Raw genomic sequence first — 21,372 nt, forward strand, 5'->3', positions numbered from 1 at the left:
TGAAATTTTGTTTATGCATCTGATTAACAACAGTTCTAAAACCACTTTTCACTCACTGGCTTCTCTTTCTTCTACATCTGAAATATGAAATGATATAGGTAGTTTCATGTTATAAATCCAACTAAGTACTTGAGCACCCATGAAGAGCACTAGATTAGGCGCTGAGAGATTTAGGATATTGAGTGTCAATTATGTACAATGAATTAAGTACAAGAATGAAAAGATAGAGGTCTCCTTATGAATTTTGGAAAAAAAGACTTAATTTTTTTGAACAACACTGTTTCTAGTAATAAGCTTAGATTGAGAACATTCCCACTAGCTTACATTTCTGTGGCATTTACCAGTTATGAAATGTAAATTATTCCTTATCTGCTATAGGTGTACATCAAAGGAAGATTTATTACCTTTTCCTTCCATCACAAAAAATGTTGTAATTTCATCAAATGGCATTAAACTGTTAACAGTATTTCTGTAACCTGTTTAACAGATAATGTTAAAATCACATTATCCACAGAGAATGAACTAACCTTCAAGATTTAAAAAACGTTAAATAAGGGGATGCCCGGCTGGCTCAGTCGGTAGAGCATGAGACTCTTAAAAAACGTTAAGTATTTAATAGCATAATGTAGGTAATGTTTAACAATATATTCTGGAGTAGATTGATTCGTTATCACAAGGTGGATTTTCCTATCCTATTTAAATAGAAGAGAGGGACGCCTGGGTGGTTCAGTCAGTTAAGCCCCTGACACTTGATTTTGGCTCAGGTCATGATCTCAGGGTTGTGAGATGGAGCCCTGTGACGGGCTCTGCACTGGGTGTGGAGCCTGCATCTTGAGATTCTCTCCTTCTCCTTCTGCCCCTCCTCCCTCTCACTCTTTAAAAAAAAAAAAAAAAGATTAAATAGAAGAGAATTATGCTTTACTTTGTAACATTTTCTGTCTTTACTACCTTTCTCTGGTTTAAAAAAATCACAACCCCAAGCTAGGAAACATGCCAAGTTTGTTGTCTGAACAGAAATGAAATGTTAGCTGGAAATCAGAGTCTGAGTCATCTTCATTTGAATATATATTTTATTTAGAATGCAGCACTAACAGCATGATGATAAACTGTCACAAATTTATACCAAGAAGCACACAATTTTTCAAATGTGTTGTTTTTCACAAGTAATTTAAGTATAGCATTATTGTTATTTGGTACTATACTAGAATCAAAGACGACATTTAGATTCTTCAGCTCTGGAGCCTTTAATAACATCAAAATGATTGTCTAGTCAGGCAGAAGAAAGAAATTCAAAAGCAGTTTCTTTTTCTTCTGCCAGTTCCTTTGCAGTTAGATCCATCTTTTCACGTGAGAAATCATTAATAGTGAGACCTTCAACAATCTTCCAGGTCTTATTCTGTTTGAAAATAATTGCAAGTAAAAGATTTACAATTAAACTAGAACTGATCTTCCAGCAAGCAACAATTCAGACTGAACTTAAAGCTATAGGAGTACCTATTTTTGAAGTCTGATTAAAGAAGCAAATCAAAATCCAGATCTTAACAGTAATTCTGATAAAAGTTCAACACCTGAATTTAAAATGCATTGAATCTAGAAAACAATCTTTAAATGATTTAATTAGCAAACATTAAAAAAACCGACTCACTTTAGTATGGCTATAACAAAAGTAAGATATTATATTGGTAGATATCCAATATTAGAGGCATAATAACAAAGTGTCTAGTGGCAAGACTTGAACCTTGCTTTCCAGATTATTTTCAATCTTTTAGTAACCTGTAGTTGTGCTTTGTAGAATTTTAAAGTTGAGAAAAATGTCTAATTTAGTAAAGGAACAACTTTGTAGACTAAATTATACCAGCATTCATAAAAATATGCAACTACTTTCTCAGAAGGGGACAGGGGGAAATAACCCCAAAATACTTTACCTTGATTGTAACAGGGAATGAGTACAGCAAATCATCAGGAACACCATAGGAATTGCCATCGGAGATAATACCCATGGACACAAATTCTCCCTGAAAATAATAATCAACGTTTACATTCTCATGGTGCTTCGGGATTACTTTATGCAACCCAATGACACGTGAATTAACAAAACTAAGCCAGGTGATGCTTTCTGACTACGTGTGGGACTTCAGTACCGTGTAAAGAAGCGTCCCCAGGCACTGGCAGGACAGGGTAACTTTCACGGGTATTCGCTCTCATTCCACTCTTCCAATCCGTGTGAAGTAGGCCGGAGAAACATAATCCTCATTTTATAAATGAGGAAGCTCTGGCCCAATAGAAGTTTTAAGGAAAAAAGTCACATCCACCAGGTGTGCTCGGTGGTTCCCAGTCTTCATCTCACCTAATCCTTAACAACCCTGTGAGGTAAATGCCGTGTAAGAGATAACCAAAGGTTAAGTACCTTTCCCAAGATTATTTGGCTCGTAGGCAGCTGACCTGGGATATAACCCTAACCTGCCCGACTGCAAGGTTGTGTTCTTTTCACATCACAGCATCAGAGGACAAAGATCAACGAGTGGCCCGTGCCAATCCCGGAGCCCTCACCTCTGGGGTTCCAAACCAGATGTCCCTGACGTGGTCACAGATGGCTTTTGCGGCGGACATGGCGCTGGAGAGCTTCCGGGCCTTGATGACAGCAGCACCGCGCTGCTGCACAGTCTGGTTGGGGACAGGCAGAGACAGCATTACTTGATCATAAGAGCACAATTTTCATCGCTTCCAAACTAATCCTGGGGTGAAAGACCACAATCACACTTTAATGTCTTCCCCTCCAAATTCATCCAACTACCCAGTGTGGGCCTTACCAACCTATTTCAGTTAAAAGCACCAGTCTTTTTGAAAAAAAAGAAAACTATAAATCCACATAGAAAGTTTACTACACTCCACACAAAGAAATGAATCTCTTTATGAAGACTGGATGACTAGAGGGAACTCCAGTTTTTCCCACGTTAGCAATCCATCTTGACTGCCGCACAGCATCAGATCAGACTGGTTCACGACTGGCTCTGTATGTAGTCATCATACAGGCCTGCCCTTTCAATCTTTTAGTAACCTGTAGTTGTGCTTCGTAGAAAGCACAACTGCCCTCCTTGAGAACCACGCCACCAAATTGAGAGGCACTTGGAGATTGTCCTGGAGAGATAGTCGGGTCAGCAATGTGGTGTCTCTCTCAAGAGTTCTTTATGCTTGGCTGTTAGGAGAGATTTTTTTCTTTTTTTTTTTAAAGATTTTATTTATTTGACAGAGAGAGACACAGCGAAGAGAGGAAACACAAGCAGGGGGAGTGGGAGAGGGAGAAGCAGGCTTCCGCCGAGCAGGGAGCCTGATGCGGGGCTCGATCCCACGGCCCTGGGACCATGACCTGAGGCGAAGACAGACGCTTAACGACTGAGCCACCCAGGCGCCCCTAGAGAGGTTTTTCTTACGGTGATGAATTCTCCCTTGAGCCAGCTGTCATCTTTCAGAGCATCATAAACACCAACTTCCTTTCCTTGCAGTTTCACCTTGGCATGGCTGACATCTGGATATTGAGTGGAGGAATGGTTTCCCCAGATAATGACATTCTTTACATCATCAGAAGTCACACCAAGTTTAAGAGCAATCTAGTTAAATAGAAAACAAATACCTTACTTAGACAAACGCTTTTTATTTCAAATTGTGCCTGTTTAACAAACATCCTTAAGGCCTCTGAAATTTCAAGAGAACACACAAGAGTTATATTGCTTAGTAATTTCCTAAAGCTTAACAGTGTAAACAAAATGTGAACCTGAAACATTATAGGGTAGAATATTTAAGAGTAGAGAGCATCCTACAGTTAATGATTTAACTTATCAGTATAGGGGGTTTATCAAACACAAAACACTGACATAAAATACAAAGCAAGAGGTTAAGAATATATAAATATGACCTCTGTTTTGTTAATACCTAGGAGATGTCTCCTTAGCACTTCTGAGCAAGGAGGTTAGAATATGGGAATTTCTCCATATTTAGGTGAAATTTTTATTATATACCATATACATAAATTAGCTAATTTTCAAATAATCCTAAATATGAAATTTTGGAGTTGGAAGGGGCTCAGATTACCAAAAGTATGATTGTCTTCAATTTATAGATTAGGAAACCAAAGGAAAGAGCTTAAATATAATACTAAAATGATACCAAATGTAAAAATTTCTAGCTATAGGTTCAAAAAGCACTTTAGAGGGCACCTGGCTGGCTCAGTTGGGGAAGCATGTGACTCTTGATCTGGGGGTCGTGAGTTCGAGCCCCATGTTGGGTGTAGAGATTACTTAAAAATAAATTTAAAAAATGTAAAAAAAACAAACAAAAAAACACTTTAAGATCCTGCAAGCCCTGTAGTCACATGACTATCAAACATATTATGTAGTACACTAGCCACAGAGAGGGTTAGAATGTTATGTTTTGAAAGATTTAAATAAACAAAATAAGTTCACTTATTTTGTTATTCACCTGATAAGGTAATGTGCAAAAAGAAATTATGGTTAGTTGTATGCATAATTTGTTCTTAATTAGGTAGCAGAATTGTGATGAACCAGAAGGAAATGTTTTGGAAAGAATTTTTTATGATTTTATGAGCTGATGTGTTAGGGTATCATTGTGGGTGATTTTTCCTTCTTTCATATTACAGTAAGAATTGGAGAAAAAAATAGTTGTGCCAGAGTTCACTGCGTTTGCATGAAAAAAGCCAGTCTCAAAAGGTCACTTACTTACTACATGATTCTATTTCTGTGACATTCTCAAAATGACAAAATTAACTGAGATGAAGAACAGTTAAGTGGTTTTCAGAGCTTAGGAATAGAGACGGAGTGTGCAACTATAATGAGGCAGCATGAGGAGGATCTCTTATGGGTGATGAAACAGTTCTGTATCTTGACTGTGGTGATTATAGTAATCTAGATATGTGATTAAAGACGTACAAAAAAATGAATGTAAAAACTGCAGAAATCTGAGTGAGTCTATTAAAACTGTTGTGTGTAGTTTAGTCAATTTCCTAGTTTTAAAAATGCTCTATAGTTATGAAAGATGTTACCACTGGGGGAAGTGAGTGATGGGGATGCAGGATTCTCTGTACTATGTTTTAACTTCTTCTGAGTCTATAATTACTCCAAAATAAAAAGTAAAAAACAAAACAGCAAGCAACCAAAAAAGGATACTGATGAAAAAGGCCAATACCTAAAATGTTTGCAGTGACTTGAGTCATCTCTTTACACCAACATATTCAGTCAAGTAAGAATCAAATTGTGTTTACTTTCACTATGACCCTTAAAGTAAGTTGAGACTTGTTTCTTAAATCCTAAAATAGTTAAATGATTTTTAAAAATTCACTTAAAATTCTGTTTTTGACATTTAACATCACTTCTCTGCTAAACCCTGCTTCATCGAGAGTTCTGCAAGTATTAGGGCTATTAAGTACCAATCAATCTTCACAAAGTAGTTGGATAGTTGGTTTCTAGAGAATCCAGCTACTGATCTGCTTAGTGGCTGAGGCACAGTTGGTGAAGCTGTGCAATGAGTACCATTTTCTGTGTGCGCCATGACCTTCAAGGACTTGGGAAGAACTGCCCTTACTTATAGTTAGCTGGAATCATGGAGAAAAAGGAAAATTTACCTGAGGCAAGTAACCCAAGATGTCTATTACCAGGAACTTAGAACCTATAATTTTGCTGAATGGTGAAGACAAACTGCCTCTGGGCCTCTCCTCCCTACAGGAAGCTCCTTACTCCCTTTGTCCTGCTGCCTACTTCCTCTTGTTTGTTTTCTTGAGCTAATCCATTTCTGTCTGGACACCAAAGGCCAAAACTTTGTAGACGTAGTTCCTGAATTTCATTCATATCAGAGCTAGTCTAAATTAACATGTATCCAGGATTGCTACTTCCTTGCTCCCTTGGCCCTTTCATGTCTGCCACACAGATCTGTTAAATAGTTTTGAACTAATTCTCCAGCCCCAGGAATTCCTCCCGCCTCCCCCCACCCCATACCAGGTAACTAATTTTATTGCCAAAATACCCTGTCAGCATTCATACACAGCTCTGGTTTGCAAATACATAGGGGAATTCTGCAGGTGACGAAGACTCACTAGGTAGCTAGGTCTTCGGATTTCCAAAATGAATTATGTAAGACTAGCAACATTCATGTAAGAAACTAGTCTTTGAGTTTGTTATTTTTCTCACTGGATGAACAACTTCTACAGGAGGAAGAAACTGCTTTTTCAAAAACTTCCCAAAAGCTCTCACTGTGCCAGATTGACATACTTGAACATGTGCCAAAAGTTAAAGCCTAACAAGACTGCTTCTTCTCTCTTTCCTCACTCAGACTTTTGCCCCATAGGGAAAACTGTTTCAGGAACAGGGACAAAGTATCACTTAGTAGTACCTCTGGAAGGAGAAATTTTCCAGTGTCTTCCTCCACCAAGGCCTCAGTTGAAAACAGCAAAAATCAAGTTTGTCAGTGGTGTCATTTTACCTCTTTTTCCCTACTGCAGGGAGAGTTACCATCTGGCCATCTAGAAGCTACAAATGTACACCTAAAACCACCTTTTCCTTCAGGACTGTTCTGTAGTACCCAAATCTCTTGCCTCCACTCATTCAAACTAACTCCCATTCCTTCCACCCACTAGACTCTAGCTAAAAAATAAGGAAAAGGACCCAGCTCACAGCCTAAAGCCCTTCAGGAAATACTTGCAATTTAAGCTTGTTATCCAATGACCTTCTAAATTAATGGAATATTCAAGGAGATATATGAGGTGTGGCTCTTCTCAACTCTTAGTTATATCCCTCTTAATAATAACACTACTAATAAAAATCATTACTACCAAGAGCAGCCAATCTTTATTGAGTTTTACTATGTGACAGGTACCATGAAAGAGTTTAACACAGATCTTATTTAATCCACATAACCTCCCTTTGAGGTAGAAAGAATTATTGCCCCACTTTATACCTTGAATATACTTCCTCAAGGTCACAGAGCTAGTAAGTGGACTTAGGTCACATAATCTCATTATGTAAGAACACACCTAAGAGTTTGGGAGTCAGGCAAATCTAGATTTACTAGCTATATGACTATGATCCCAGACCTTTCTGGGCTTCAGGTTTCTTGTGTGTAAAATAAAGATAATAACATATCTCACATGGTTATTAGAAGGATTAAATGATAAGTTACACGTAGAGCATTTAGCTTAGGGTAGAAGCTTAACAAATGTCAATTCTTTTCTCCATTACTGGGTACTCTGAAACTGAAAGATGATCAATTCTCAGTTTAAAGCAGTGGTTTTTCAACTTAGACCTCACACCATCTTTTGATAAAATGTTTTCTTTCTTTTTTTTTTTTAAAGATTTTATTTATTTATTTGACAGAGAGAGAGACAGCGAGAGAGGGAACACAAGCAGGGGGAGTGGGAGAGGGAGAAGCAGGCTTCCCGCGGAGCAGGGAGCCCGATGCAGGGCTCGATCCCAGGACCCTGGGACCATGACCTGAGCCGAAGGCAGAAGCTTAACGACTGAGCCACCCAGGCGCCCCACTGGTAAAATGTTTTCTTAAAACTAAACAAAGTTGTCTTCTTTAGGAAAAGAAAGGACTAAATTCATAGACCTATCTACCAGTGATGACCTGTGGATGAGGAAGTATCGACAGAAAGGTGCTAGGGAAAAGGAAAGAGGTTATGTCTAAGATCCCAGAATTTTGTCATGGCTTTGAAGGGCACCAGGATCATCTAGACCCAAGAAAGCCTAGGAAACCAGCACAGATGATTGGTGGTGGCGTCTCTTTTTTTTTTTTTTTTTAAAGATTTTATGTATTTATTCATAAGAGACAGAGAGAGAGAGAGGCAGAGGGAGAAGCAGGCTCCCTGCTGAGCAGAGAGCCCGATGCGGGACTCAATCCCAGGACCCTGGGATCATGACCTGAGCCAAAGGCAGACGCTTAACCATCTGAGCCACCCAGGTGGCGTCTCATTGTTCAAAAAGCTACTGTTAATACCCTGGTCACTGAACCCTTGGCACATTTATCTAAAACTCCAACAGGTAAAGAAACTTGAGAACAATTAAAATTTAGTTGCTAAGTAGTGAAAAGTAGAAAGTTTTATGGAAACATGTAGAATATTAAAAAGATGTAAAAATAAAATTAAATATAAAATTAAACGTTAAAAAATCTGAATCTGACGGCTTAGCTAAGGGGAAAAACGAAGCAGAACCACACAAAACACAAAAAACTCAAATCTCTCTTTTTATAATGTTCTATATATCTGGCACAAATAAACTATGTATTGTCCTGCTAATTATACTAATAACTGATTTTTTTTTTTTTTAAGTAGGCTCTACACCCAGCATGGAGCCCAAGGCAGGGCTTAAACTCATGACCCTGAGATCAAAACCTGAGCTAAAATCAAGAGTTGGACACTTGAATGACTGAGCCACCCAGGCACCCCAATGACTGGTTTTTTAACCCCTGAAGTAAGAGGACATTAGGGACAGTATTTTGGCATAGTTAGCAAATGAACTATAGTTGAGAAGACTAAGTTCAAGTTTAGCCTCCTTAAGAGACTCCATTTAAAGACTCCCTAACAAATTAGAATGGCTTCCTACTAAAGAAAACAAAAAAAAGTAAGATTCAGCTACTTCAAAAGTGAGAGAAAAAGGTTTTAAAGTTGAACAGTCAATATTTTAAAATATACCTGAGCTTTAGCTCGGTTGTGATCCAAACGAGTCAAGCAACTGAAGTTCTCCTTGGGGATGGACGGGGCCGACTTGGCGGCAGTCAGGCAGTTGGTATTGGCTGGGTTTCCCACCACGATGACCTAGGATACACGGGAGGCACAGCAAAGTTACACACCATATACTGATGAACTAAACTATCCTAGAATATGGCTGATAAATGTGTAACATGTAGCCTATGTGTCAAGTTTGTATGAGCTAAGTATGTATAGTTACCACTGTAGTTTCTATAGTATTTCGCCCCCCCACCGCCCCATTGTTAGTGTCTGGTGTGATTACTGAAAAAATGTCTTTAATAAAGCCACCAACATGTATACAAGTTGCTCTCCAGGTGGCAGCATCCAAGACCAAAGGTACATGTCTTTCTATTTTGTGTTGTGACAAAACAGAGACAGAGCATTTATCTACTTACCACACACACACAAACAAGTAATCTAAGGCTCTGAGAGAGCAATTCATTCATAAAATTTTCCTTCTTATAAAAGTAGTCCAAGAAAGAAATTCTACTTGAGCAGTTTAACTTTAGGACAATGATTTATCTTTATTAATTACAAGAGTTTTTTAATCTTTCCTAATCCTAAGAATTAACTGGGATTTGCTAAAATACAGATTACCAGGTCCCATCCACTCTATACCTGTTCAATCAATCCTTAGCAGAAAGCACTTCAGGCTACTTTTTTTTTTTTTAATTGGGGAGGTACAGGATATACTGCATTTTAATATAGTATAGGCAAATGTACACATGTACTTTATCTTTTAAGTTTTAAATTCTTTAATAAAACTATGAACTTACTGGGAAATACGTCAAACTTACTAAAAAGCTGCAAGCCGTATTACAAAGACTACCTCCCACATCCTCTTTACCCAGATTCCCTAATTTTTTCCATTTCTCTCCCTCTCTCTACACACACACACTATACCCTTAGTCTTTCTTTTTGGCCCATTTGAGAGCAAGCTGAAGATATGATACTCCAATGCCCCTAAGTACTCCGGTGTCAGTATGTATTTTCCCAAAAAGGACACTTGGCTGAGGGGTGATAATAGTGCAAGCAGCCTGGAGCAGTCCAAACAACACTGTTATGTTTTATTAAGGAACCCCTGGATTTCTACTCATTTCTACTATTTTCTGTTAACGATTACAGAAAATAAAAATAATCTATTCAAAATGAATTCTACAGAAGCAAAAATTCAGATATGTATAAAATATTATAATAGAACATTGTAACTGGCAACTTTAAAACCTTAAAAGATTTTCTTTTACCTTGGTTTAAAGTCAGGATTGGGAAGAACAAATCTATCAAAATCAGTAAAACCTCTAACCAGCCAAGTCTTTTTGCTTACTTATTTGGTAAAAGGAGGCCTTATGCTAATATTAAGGCAAATTTAGAAACTAAAGTAACTTGCACACAGAGACAGAAGAGGAAGTTATACCAATGCAACTCCTCAAGAGACAAGTGTATCAAAATCTCTCTGGATTGAGAAAATCTGAATATTTCAGAAGCTACCATCTCTCACTGCTGAGAATGCAGCTTACAGCCTTCTCTCTCTACTATCACACACACAAATCCAAAGTCTGAACAAATATTCCCACCAGAAGGCTCTGTGCCTTCTCTATAGGTCTGTAAATTCATATTAAATTTCCATATCACAGTAATGGGCAAAATATTTTTGAGCACCTCTAAATAAAGATTTCTATGTTATATGAAAAAGAGAAAAAAACTCAAAACAATGAATCATGGAATACTATATCAAAAACTAATGATGTGGGGCGCCTGGGTGGCTCAGTCGTTAAGCGTCTGCCTTTGGCTCAGGTCATGATCCCAGGGTCCTGGGATCGAGCCCCGCATCGGGCTCCCTGCTCGGCCAGGAGCCTGCTTCTCCCTCTCCCACTCCCCCTGCTTGTGTTCCCTCTCTAGCTGTCTCTCTCTCTGTCAAATAAATAAAATAAAATCTTTAAAAAAAAAAAAAACAACTAATGATGTAATGTATGGTGAAGAACATAATATAATAAACAAAACAAAAAACAAAAAAAACTCAGAAAAGGAGAGCTTATCAAGCAAAACTCTATCTGTATTTACTGACCACTGCACAAAACTGGGGGGAAAAAAAAGGCAAATAATTTTGTCTTTACTTCAATGCTAAAAGAAGTAGTTTCAAATGCTGATAATGAAAACCCCATAAAATACCGTACTGGTCACCTTAACTGACTTCTTGGCATACTTCTCCAAGGCTGCACCCTGGCATTTGAAGATTTTCACATTTGCTTTGAGTAAATCTTTCCTCTCCATGCCATCCCTTCTTGGCATGGAGCCCACAAGAATGGCCACATCCAGGTCTTTGAAGGCAATGTCTTCTTTATCAGTTGCTATGACATCTGTGAACACGGCAATAAATATGCAGAGTTACTGAAACACCAAAGTCTGAGGTTTTCTTTTTCACACTGAATCTACGCAGTAATTCTTTCACTTTGTAGCAAATGTTTACTTTCACATATCACAATGATAAAAAGCTTCAGGGGTCTAAGAAAAGAAAAATTATATAATCAACAAACATAGTATTAGCAGAAATGTAAATTACATTTATTTTGCTTTTCCTATCTCAGTAATTATTTCAAGTTTGAAAACTCTACAGCTTTTCGTTTTATGATCAGATATGATGCAAAGTACAATATGATAACTTTCAACTCTGTGCAACATTTGTTGGATTAATTAATAATACTCTGCCACAGATAACATGAAAGAGAAACTAATTTACCTAACCTTTAAAAGTTGTAATTACTTTAAAGTCTAAGATATCAATCACAAATTCAAAATAATGTTTATTGAGGTGTTTCGTGCCAGGAATAACACTACGAATTTTGTTGTATCAAATTTAATCTTAATATTTCATCCATGAAGACAAAGAAGTTTAAGGGGATTAATTTGCCATCAAAAAGCAGTGAACCTGTAATTCCAGCCCAGGCTGGTCGAGGTCAACCACTCTTCCGCTGTGCTAGTCCAATAAACACATACCACTTACTCTTTGATTAAAGAACATATATCACCACTCTCCTTTATTGACAGTATTAAAAAGGCCATGACCAGTGCTACAGACTGAATGTTTCTGTCCCTCACAAAATTCATGTTGAAACCTAATCCCCAATGTGATGGTATTAAAAGGTAGGGCCTGTGGAAGATGATTAGGTTATAAGGGTAGAGACCTCATGAATGGGATTAATGCCCTTATAAAAGAGGCCTCAGAGAGCTGCTTCACCCCTTCCGCCTTGAGGACACAGGAAGAAGACGGAACCAGGAAATGGCCTCTCACCAGAATGGGACCATGCTGGTACCTTAATCTTGGATTTCCCAACTTCCAGAACTATGAGAATTAAATTTTTGTGTTTATAAGCCACTCAGTCTATGATATTTTTGTTATAGTAGCCCAAATGGACTAAGACAAGCAGGATTCAGCATTGTCATTGATAAATTTTTAGGGGAGTCAACTTGTGTCACAGTAAGGCTGCTGTAGAGCCCCCAACAGGTATACAAAGAAACACCAGTTGGTGAGGGGAATGTTCTTCCCAGCCATGCATCCTTATTTGCAGAATCTTCCCTCCCTGTCATATTCACAGCTGACCAAGGACAAGCTGACTATAACCTGGACCCATTAGAGAGAGCAGAACTCAGCAGAGAAAGGAATAAAAATGGGACAATGCAACAAAGTTGATTTGGAAATACAGAGTGAGTTGTGTGTCAACTATACTTCAGTTTAAAAAAAGAGAGGGTGAGGAAAGGGAGCCAGCAGAACAGCTTGGCAGGGCAATGCACTCTCTTATATAACTATGCAACCACATGATTCAGACAACAGAGTACCCCTAGTAAATGTTTATTGAATGGATGTATGAATTCTGAGCATGGTTTTTCTTTCTTTTTTTTTTTTTTAAGATTTATTCACCTATTATTTTAAAGAGAGAGAAAGCGAGTGTGCACGTGTGTGCACACACACAAACACCCCCCCCCCCCACATGCAATATGTTGGGGGAGGACAGAGGGAGAGGGAGAGAGTATCTCAAGCAGACTCCCCGCTGATCATGGAACCTGATGCAGAGCTCGAGACCATGACCCAAGTCGAAACCAAGAAGAGCTGGACACTTAACCCACTGTGTCACCCAGGCGCCCCTCTGAGCGTGGTTTCCATTGGGTGTATATATATTTTGCTCTGTGCAAACTCAGCAGAGTATTATTAATTAATCCTTACTAAAAGAAATGATCATAACGAAGGTATACCTAAAGAAAAATATTCAAATTAGTTTACAAGTTGACTTAACATTTTAATGAAACCCTCAATCAAATTTAAGACTTCTGTCTTACATTTGTGTCATAGTTCAATGATTCTTAAAGGCTCTTAGCAGAACTCTCACGGGCTTTTTCAAATGATGCAGCATACGATTAGGACAATTTATGCTGTTTCTCAATCTGATGACCAGCTGTGGGTTAGGACTACATGTGAGGGACCAAATAATTTCCAGCCTCAGGGCAACATATGGCTCTGGAAGACATCATTTAGAGCTGCACAATTTAGGCACTACTATTACTTTTTAAATAGATTTTAAATAACAACACAATGTAGACAATCCAGGTGTATAACCCTTGTGCAATATTATGCTTAATTAGTAAGGTAAATTATGTATAAGCATGTTGGAAAAAAAGCATAGTCTTTTAACTGACATTGGTTACTTCTTGCTTTTACCCTTATTTATTCTTGGTATACACTTTACCAAATAGTTATAGTTCAAAAAACAAACAAAAAATACTTTTATGAAATAGTTTCTAATTGAAAGGCTAGTTAAAAATCTAAACCTATTTTTTGAAAGACATAAAATACTATAAAATCCTTTTATCCTCCACCCCCCCAACTCACCTTTCAGGAGAGGAAGGGCACAGTCTTGCAGTTCCATTAGGACACCATCTAGGACACCCATCATGGGAGTGATATCCAACAGCACAAGAATTACTGGCTGCCAAATAAACAGCAAAGACAGCATCTGTCAGTGTAGGTTAGGTCATTTAGTCACAAAAAAGTCCTCCTGTAAAGTTTTTGCTTATTTGGTGTGTGTGTGTATATATATATATGTATAATTACCATTAATTAGTTATAATTATTTTAGGAGGTTCAGGTATCTAACATCATGCCACTTTCAGAAAAAGGAATGCTATAAAACCAGCAATAGTTTGCTAACAGACAAAGTAAGAGGAATCATCATTACTGACTTTTAAAGGAGTATACATGGAAAAAATATTAAATTGAAGTGACATGCCATAGCTTACTTTTTTTTTTTAAAGATTTATTTACTTGAGAGAGTGCGTGTGTGTGCGCACCCGCACTGAGGGAGAGGGGCAGCGGGAGGGAGAAGGAGAGAATCTCAAGTAGACTCCTCTCGGAGTGCAGAGCCGGACGTGGAGCTCGATCTCATGACCCTGAGATCACGACCTGAGCTGAAACCAAGAGTCAGATGCTCAATGAACTGCACCACCCAGGTGCAGTTGCCATAGTTTACTCTTATTGTTCACAGCTCTGTATCTAATTTTAGCTCATGGAAAGCTAAATATTATCTGGCATGAAGGAAGAACGTGATTATCTATGGGTGAAGAGAAGGAATAAATGAATACTTTAGAAAGGATTTTAGTGGAATAGGGGAATAAGAATAGGGGGTGCCTCTTTAAAGATTTTTATTTATTTACTGAGAGAGATAATGACAGAGAGAGAGCATGAGAGGGGGTAGAGTCAGAGGGAGAAGCAGACTCCCCGCTGAGCAGGGAGCCCCATGCAGGACTCGATCCCGGGACTCCAGGATCATGACCTGAGCTGAAGGCAGTCCCTTAAACAACTGAGCCACCCAGGCGCCCAGGGGTGCCTCTTTAAACTGGAAAGCAGATCTGCCTGTCTGACTATTTTGGGTTCTAAAGACCATTTATCAACAACGAAGTACTAATTCAGCAACTTTCTCTCCCACATGACTCTCCTTAATAGTTACTGTTACTAGTGAAAACCTTCCACTGACTGATACCTGCTGGCTGTACCAAGTCAGCTAATAAAGTATGCGGAATAGGTGATTTGCAAAGCATTTTCAATGGCTGGAGGGGTACATATAAATAAGATACCAGCTTACATTTATAGCAGTGTGCCCAGTACATTTATTGGGATAACCCATTCCTTTATCATTAAAAATAAATCTTTGAAACTAATTACAGGGTTTACTGACAATATTCTTATTTTGACTTGAGGTACACAGAGAGTTCCCCTACCTGGTCTTTACCAAAGACAGATCCATTTCCAATACTGTACAGCAGTGAATATGCAATCTGACCAGCCGCTCCAGTCACAAGGACTCTGATTGGTTCAGACTGTAATGAAAGAGACCCATTAATTAACATCTGATTTAAAAATGCTATTTTACCCTAAAGACATTCAGAGTTTTCTCTATAATAAGACAACCACGTACTTTAAAAGTTAATGTAAAATTTTAAAGTCTCTTCCCAGTAAATATTGTCCCAGTAAATATAGCATGCACAAATCAGCTGAGCAACTTCTGGAACATGTGTCCTTTGGCTAGCTATTTATGCGGTGTTACTTAACTCTCACTGTTATCCTGGATTTACTTACAAAATCTTATCCATCTCTTTAAGGCTGTTTTGCCACTGAAATAGGCCTAACAATGTTGATGTGCCTTATATGGTGATACAAACCCTGGCAGCGACTGGAACCTTATAAATCCTCTTATGCAAATCCCCCCACGCCCCATCTGCTAGAATAGGGATCCTTCACGCCAGGAAGGGGAGTGACAGTGGTTAAAATTTTCCACTTACAGTAAGTCAGAAAGTTTTAATAAAACTACTAATCATGATTCAATTTGACTACTTGAAGGAGGAAAAATAAGTCTTTATTTTTTATTTAAGGAGAAAGAAAAGCAAGAGAATACTGGATTACAATAAATTTTAGTATTAAATAACTACATCAAAATATAGTGACAGCTGACAACCTGATTCCAAGGGAAAATTAATTTTAAAAGAGAGGAGGAAGAAGTACAAAGAGGATAATAGTTATAATAGAAGTCGCCTTACAGACCTCAAGAGACCCTAAACAAAATACAGGCATATGTAAAAAAATAGTAACCAATATTCAAAGTGATGATCCCGAGTCACTAAAAAAAAGAAGCTCAGAGAATTAAATAGAAATATTTCTATTAAAAAGAACTGAACAAAAATGTTTGGAAACTTAACGGATATATTAGATGTACAAATTTGATCAAGGTGAACTGTTCCTTTTCTTGAGAATACTGTGTAAACAGACTTTCACTGAGTCACCTCTATTGTTACCTGCATGAGAGAAGTGGTCCACTGAAATGAATCTTTATATTTAGAATTCCCTCTTCCAGGTGAGTCATGTCTTTGGGGTAGAAGGAGACTATGTCCTCTGACCTTCTAATCCTAACCTCTGAAGGTCAGCAGCATTTAGCAATTTGACACCCAGAGAAATCAAAGGAAAAAAAAATCTCAGGAAAGAAGTGTCAACTGCTTGTAGAGATATGAATCTGTACGTAGCAGACTATATGTGCATTTCTTCCTCACAGGTGTGACCAGGATGTAAGTGCAAAAAAGGAGAAAACTATGGAGAGTTAACTCCCTGACCTTCTAAGTCTCTTCCCCATTTTCTTCACCAACTTTTCCCCTAGGCCTTCATACCCCTACAAAGACAAAATATGGTAATTCCCCAAATAAACTTTTTTTTTTTTTTTACAATACATTACGTTTCCAACAGACTTTAGGTTTATAAAGAACGCTAAAAGTTATCATATATGGTTATTTTTTTTATCATATGGCCTTTATATGTTTTTAATTCTGTCATTTTTCCCTATTCCCTTGAAGTAGAGAGGTGAGGGAATAGAGGAAGGGAATAGAGGAAGAAATTACTCCTCCTTTCGCTTTAGAATGCAAGCTCCTTAAGGACAGGGGCTTTGTCTGTTTTATTTACTGTTGTATTCCAACTGCCTACAACAATGCCTGGCACGTAGTTGGAGCTCAAATACTTGAAGGAATAGCTGGATCTTGTACAATTACTATCCCGAACTTGGAAATGTAAAAGAATTGTTTGGAAGCAAACCTAACATGCTTCAAAAAACTGTTTAAGATATTTTATTCATATATACTTGCATTGAGAGGGTTGGAAACTTAGTGACCACAATAATTCCAGCTATAATTAGCAAAATTATGTCACCAGTTCTAATGATATAGTTTTATAAATCAACTAATGAACTGTTATTTCACTTCATTCATTAAATACACTACTGAATCTCTATTATGTACCTGGTACTATTTTAGGCCAGAGAATCCATTGGTGAACCATATGCAGGAAACAAGAGGATAACCCAATTTTCTAAAACAGGGGGCTAGAGAGGTGGCAGAGTGTGGTAAAGACATAGCCTCTAAAGCCAGATGTTCTGGGTTCAAACTTAGACTTACAACTCATCAGCTGTATGTTTAAGTTACTTAACCTCTGTATTCAGTTTCCCCACAGTAAAGTGGAGATAATGATAGCAGCTACCTAACAAATAAGGTAGTTGTATGGATTCAGAGTTAACATACAAAGCATTAAGAACAGTATGTAGCAAATACTATAATTCTAGGTCTCTGTCACCATAAAATTTTCCTCTAAGGATTCTTACACCTTGTGGTGTTCTACTTACACGTCTGTTACTCTCTACTAGACTGTGAACCACCACCCCCTTGCTGTGAGAGCAGTCTGCCCTTGACTCAAATTTGTACTCCCATACAGTGTTCAACAAGTATTTGTTGAATTAATAAAAGAGTTAAGAAAAATATAAACATATGCTACTTCAATGTAAAGCAGGCCAGGATAAGAAATAAAGGGGAAAGTGAGTATCACTATCTGTAAAGCTTACAGGTAGATGGTTAGAACACAACAGTCAATCTTAGGCATTAATTTTAGCTGCTAAAAAACATGCTCCCAGTATCACAGTCCTTAGTGAAGTGGTTGTGGCCACTAATGAACAGCTGCTAATTCCATCTCAGCAGTTCCCTTCTTCTATGTCTATGAACAAATTATTTTCACAGATAAGTAATTCTATCTTATTAAGAGTAATATGAAGCCTAGTAAATGCCTGAATGTTTGATTATGAAATGGGAAAGGATATGTGTATTTGGTTCTTTTTGCTCTTTGCAACATTGCAGTAGAAAATCAGGAGGGTGGGAGATTCCTGCTGACTTTCTACAATGTTACAGTGTGAAGACAGGTTACTATTCTTCGCTTAGATATCTGGGCAGTCTGCCAAGATCCAAAGCGGGAATGTCTCTGCTCTTGGCAGGGCTCTAATGACCTTCCTGCAGATTCAGACTGCCTTGCGCATGTGCTCAAGTCTCAGTTGTAAAGCTTGAATGTAAGTGTTCTTTCTGTTATTCTACAGAAAAACCCATGTATTCCTTTTTTACTTTCTAATTTACACATATTTCTGTAATATAAAAAACAAACTATCATTCAGATTTCTTCATACAGTTAATCCTTGCTGTCCCTCCCTATTCCTTCTTTTAAAAAAATTGCTTTGAACAGCTTACAAAAGATGGCTCTTTTTAAACTCAGTGATTGTTCACATGGTCTCCTGAGGAGGCAAGGAGATTCTGAGTCACCTGAGAGGGCTGTCAGTTTCAGTAAACTGACAGGAGTGTTCTTTCTTAGGGACATCTCTGTGTTATCTGGTGCCCAAGGGACCTTCCAGGGGTGAGGCCTGTCTTTATCTACTGCATTGCAAAACAACATAAGAATGGGGGCCCAGGATTCTTCCTGTGACCTTGGAAAAATCATTTAACCTCACCAGGCTACCTTTTAAAATTAGAGTAAATAATCTCCAAATTCCCTTCTAAGTCTAGAATTCCAATATTCTGAATTGCAGGGGAATAAAGCTATCAGGTAATATAAATGCTGATAAAATACTTTAGTTTGTATTTGCAATTTGTATGTTCCTCCAGAACCTCAGCTACTGAAAAGAAATTTTCAAAATGACTTGGTAATTGTATGGCACAATATGGTATGATGGAAAGAGCTGTAAGGCTCCTGGGAGCAAACTGTTGTATGACCTTGAGCAAATCATTCTCTTTGGGTCTCAATAAACTCAATTTTAAGATCTGAAGTGGGGGGAGATTTATCAAAATGATCTTTAAAGGTCCCATCCAGTTCTAAAATTATAAAGTCTCAGGTTCTCTGTTACTTCCGCATTCTTGCTAAGATTATTAAGTCAGAGACCACTGAAGCCATCATTTAAATGACTAAATTATAAGTAGGAAACTGAGGTTTAAGATTTACTGAGAATTAGTAGGTGTCCCCACTGGACCCTTATAAAGGCAGAAGCAGTAATCCCCTTGCCTTAAAAATATGTCTTTTCAGGTTCTGGAAAATTTCCAATTCATTCAAATATTGCCCTATAGTTCCCACCTATTTCAGTATTTTGAGATAACGGAGGAAGAATAACTTCAACTATAAATACAAGTACTGGAAAAATTTGATGTCAAGTGTCACCTTCAAACATCACGCAGATTATTCATACGTCAGAGTTCCCTCACCCCCCCCCCTCTCTTTCAGCAGAGACAAGATATGGTGATCTAGGTATCCAGACCTTCACAAGATGGTTACATTGTGTAACATTACAAGTAGTGGCTCTAGAATTCATAATCTACAGAGCAGCAAAGAGTATCTACACTAGATTTTGCCTAGTGATGCCATAACTGCAACACGTCCTGTCATTACAAAAGGAGATCAATGAACAGGTTTTAAATAACATTTTGTGAAATTAGATATGGCGGAAACACGTCTCTCGAAAACGTCGATCGTTATCTGGAGTACCTGGTAAGCACGATCTTTACAACTGAGGGCCTTCTGCTTTCAAGGGCTTTGTGACAAAAGCCCTTAAAAACACTGTTGGCTCAATAAAAAAAAGGGGGGGGGGTTAGGAACCAAACACCCCCGCCTTCCATATCAAACCTTAGCATCCTTATCAAACCCTATATCGTGCTTTGGAGAAAACCCGCAGCTTATTCTGTACCCACGCCATGCAGCAGGACTGAGATCAAGCCTCTCCAAGGACAAATTTCTCCAGAGTCCTTGTAAGAGCTCCCCAGGTGGAAACCGACCCCTTCCCAATTACTGGGTCACTGCGACAGTCCCCAAAAGATGAGTCGGGTTTTTCCAAAGGGCTGGAAAGACAGTGCCTTGCACAGCCGTCCCCCGCCCCGAAAGTCCTTCAAATGCAAGAAACCCCACACATGGGCGCGAAGGTCGGGGGTCGGCAGGATCCAGGGGCCAACACTCACCATGATTAGGAAGTGCGCGAACAATTTCAGCACCTGCAAAACGAGCCTCAAGGAATCGGGTCACCTCTACCGCGGAACTGACTTGGGGAGGGCAAGCGATGTTAGAAAGAAAATGCTCATCTCCCAACCGCAGCGCCCTCTGGGAACTGTAGTTTATGGTGGCCGGATTCTGGCGCACTCTCCAACGCATTTCCTTCAAGTGTTGAACTACACTTCCCGAGGTCAGAGGGTCTGCTCACGCCCTTCTCCCTGCGCTCTTCGCCATTGCAAAGTAGTCCCTGAGGGCGGGCCGCTGTGATTGGAGGACAGCGATGAGCAGAAGATTTGTGCTTAAGAGGAAAGACCCGCCTGTTGGCGCCTAGTAATTGGTGGGAGGGGAGGCATGTGGAACTCGAGGGAGGAGATACAGACCCTTTAGCTACATCACCCACTCGCGCGCAAGTGAGACTTATCTTACCCCAAGGGTAAACGTGGGAGGTAAAGAGACCTTCCGCTGCGTAGAAGCGGCTCGACCCGGAAACAAAGTCTTTTTAAAAAACTATTCACACTCTGGAGGGGCGGGCGGAATTGACGTGTCGCGAAGACTGGAAGGCTTCGCAAGTTGCTAAGCGACAAGGCTGGAGAGCGAGCGCACGCCCGAGCCGCTGGGGAGTTACCTGAAGGATTTGTGGCTGTTGCAGCTCCTAGACAGAAGAGACCGAGCGAGCGCGCCGCGGCCTGCCGGGTCCTCCTTCCCTAGTTGCCAGGGGGGACCCTCCGCTCTGGGTAGTGTCCGGTGACGAGCTGAGCAGCTTGCGGGGACGCCCCTCTGAGGCGGCCACGGGCCGCGCGTCTTCCCCACTCCAAGAGGCAGGTGAGCCCGGGCCCGAGGGCAAGGGTTTTTCTGTTAACCTTAGGGTCCGGAATGCGGTTGTGCGCCATCCGGCGTTGCTTTTATCTACCCGGGTGCTGCTGACCTACTGGGTGGGTGCCCGCAGCCTCGCCGGTCCCTACTCAGCGCTGTTAGGGCAATAGCATTCTGAGGGTGTAGTGCCCTGAAGTTCTCGCGCCCTCCCTTCTGTAAGATGCAGCTCTTTCAGAGTTAAATAAAAAATAGTGAGCGCTTGCCTTGTGGGAAATTAAATGAGCCCTTCCCTTCCTGAAGCTCACAGTTCACGGATCTAACTTTTTCTTAAGACCTCCGTGAATGTTGACAGTTTTGCCCATTCGTTTTTGGAAACTGTCTGCTGTATAAACCATCTTGACCTTTAAATTATGCCAAACCTGCATTTCTAAGTAAA

The 21,372-nt window shown here is 39.3% G+C and overlaps 2 protein-coding genes across 3 annotated transcripts in view; one reads left to right on the plus strand and one right to left on the minus strand.

The window, feature by feature from the left end:
- Nucleotides 1-1,052: 1,052 nt before the first annotated feature.
- MDH1 (malate dehydrogenase 1) lies at nucleotides 1,053-20,219 on the minus strand. Its single transcript, XM_032410866.1, has 9 exons — nucleotides 20,093-20,219; nucleotides 15,020-15,118; nucleotides 13,635-13,731; nucleotides 10,934-11,109; nucleotides 8,696-8,818; nucleotides 3,432-3,608; nucleotides 2,551-2,664; nucleotides 1,926-2,015; nucleotides 1,053-1,396 (listed from the first exon to the last, which is right to left on the minus strand). Exons 1-9 carry the CDS (start codon nucleotides 20,093-20,095, stop codon nucleotides 1,271-1,273), a joined length of 1,005 nt encoding a protein of 334 aa, XP_032266757.1. The 5' UTR covers nucleotides 20,096-20,219; the 3' UTR covers nucleotides 1,053-1,270.
- Nucleotides 20,194-21,372, plus strand: part of WDPCP (WD repeat containing planar cell polarity effector) — a 399,135-nt gene continuing 397,956 nt past the window's right edge. For both annotated transcript variants that reach the window (XM_032410864.1, XM_032410865.1), the window contains exon 1: nucleotides 20,194-20,945. The gene's annotated coding sequence lies outside the window, so the exon portion shown is untranslated. The remainder of the gene's footprint in view (nucleotides 20,946-21,372) is intronic.

This window comes from Phoca vitulina, unplaced genomic scaffold (assembly GCF_004348235.1).
Source record: "Phoca vitulina isolate PV1807 unplaced genomic scaffold, GSC_HSeal_1.0 scaffold12, whole genome shotgun sequence".
Taxonomy (NCBI): domain Eukaryota; kingdom Metazoa; phylum Chordata; class Mammalia; order Carnivora; family Phocidae; genus Phoca; species Phoca vitulina.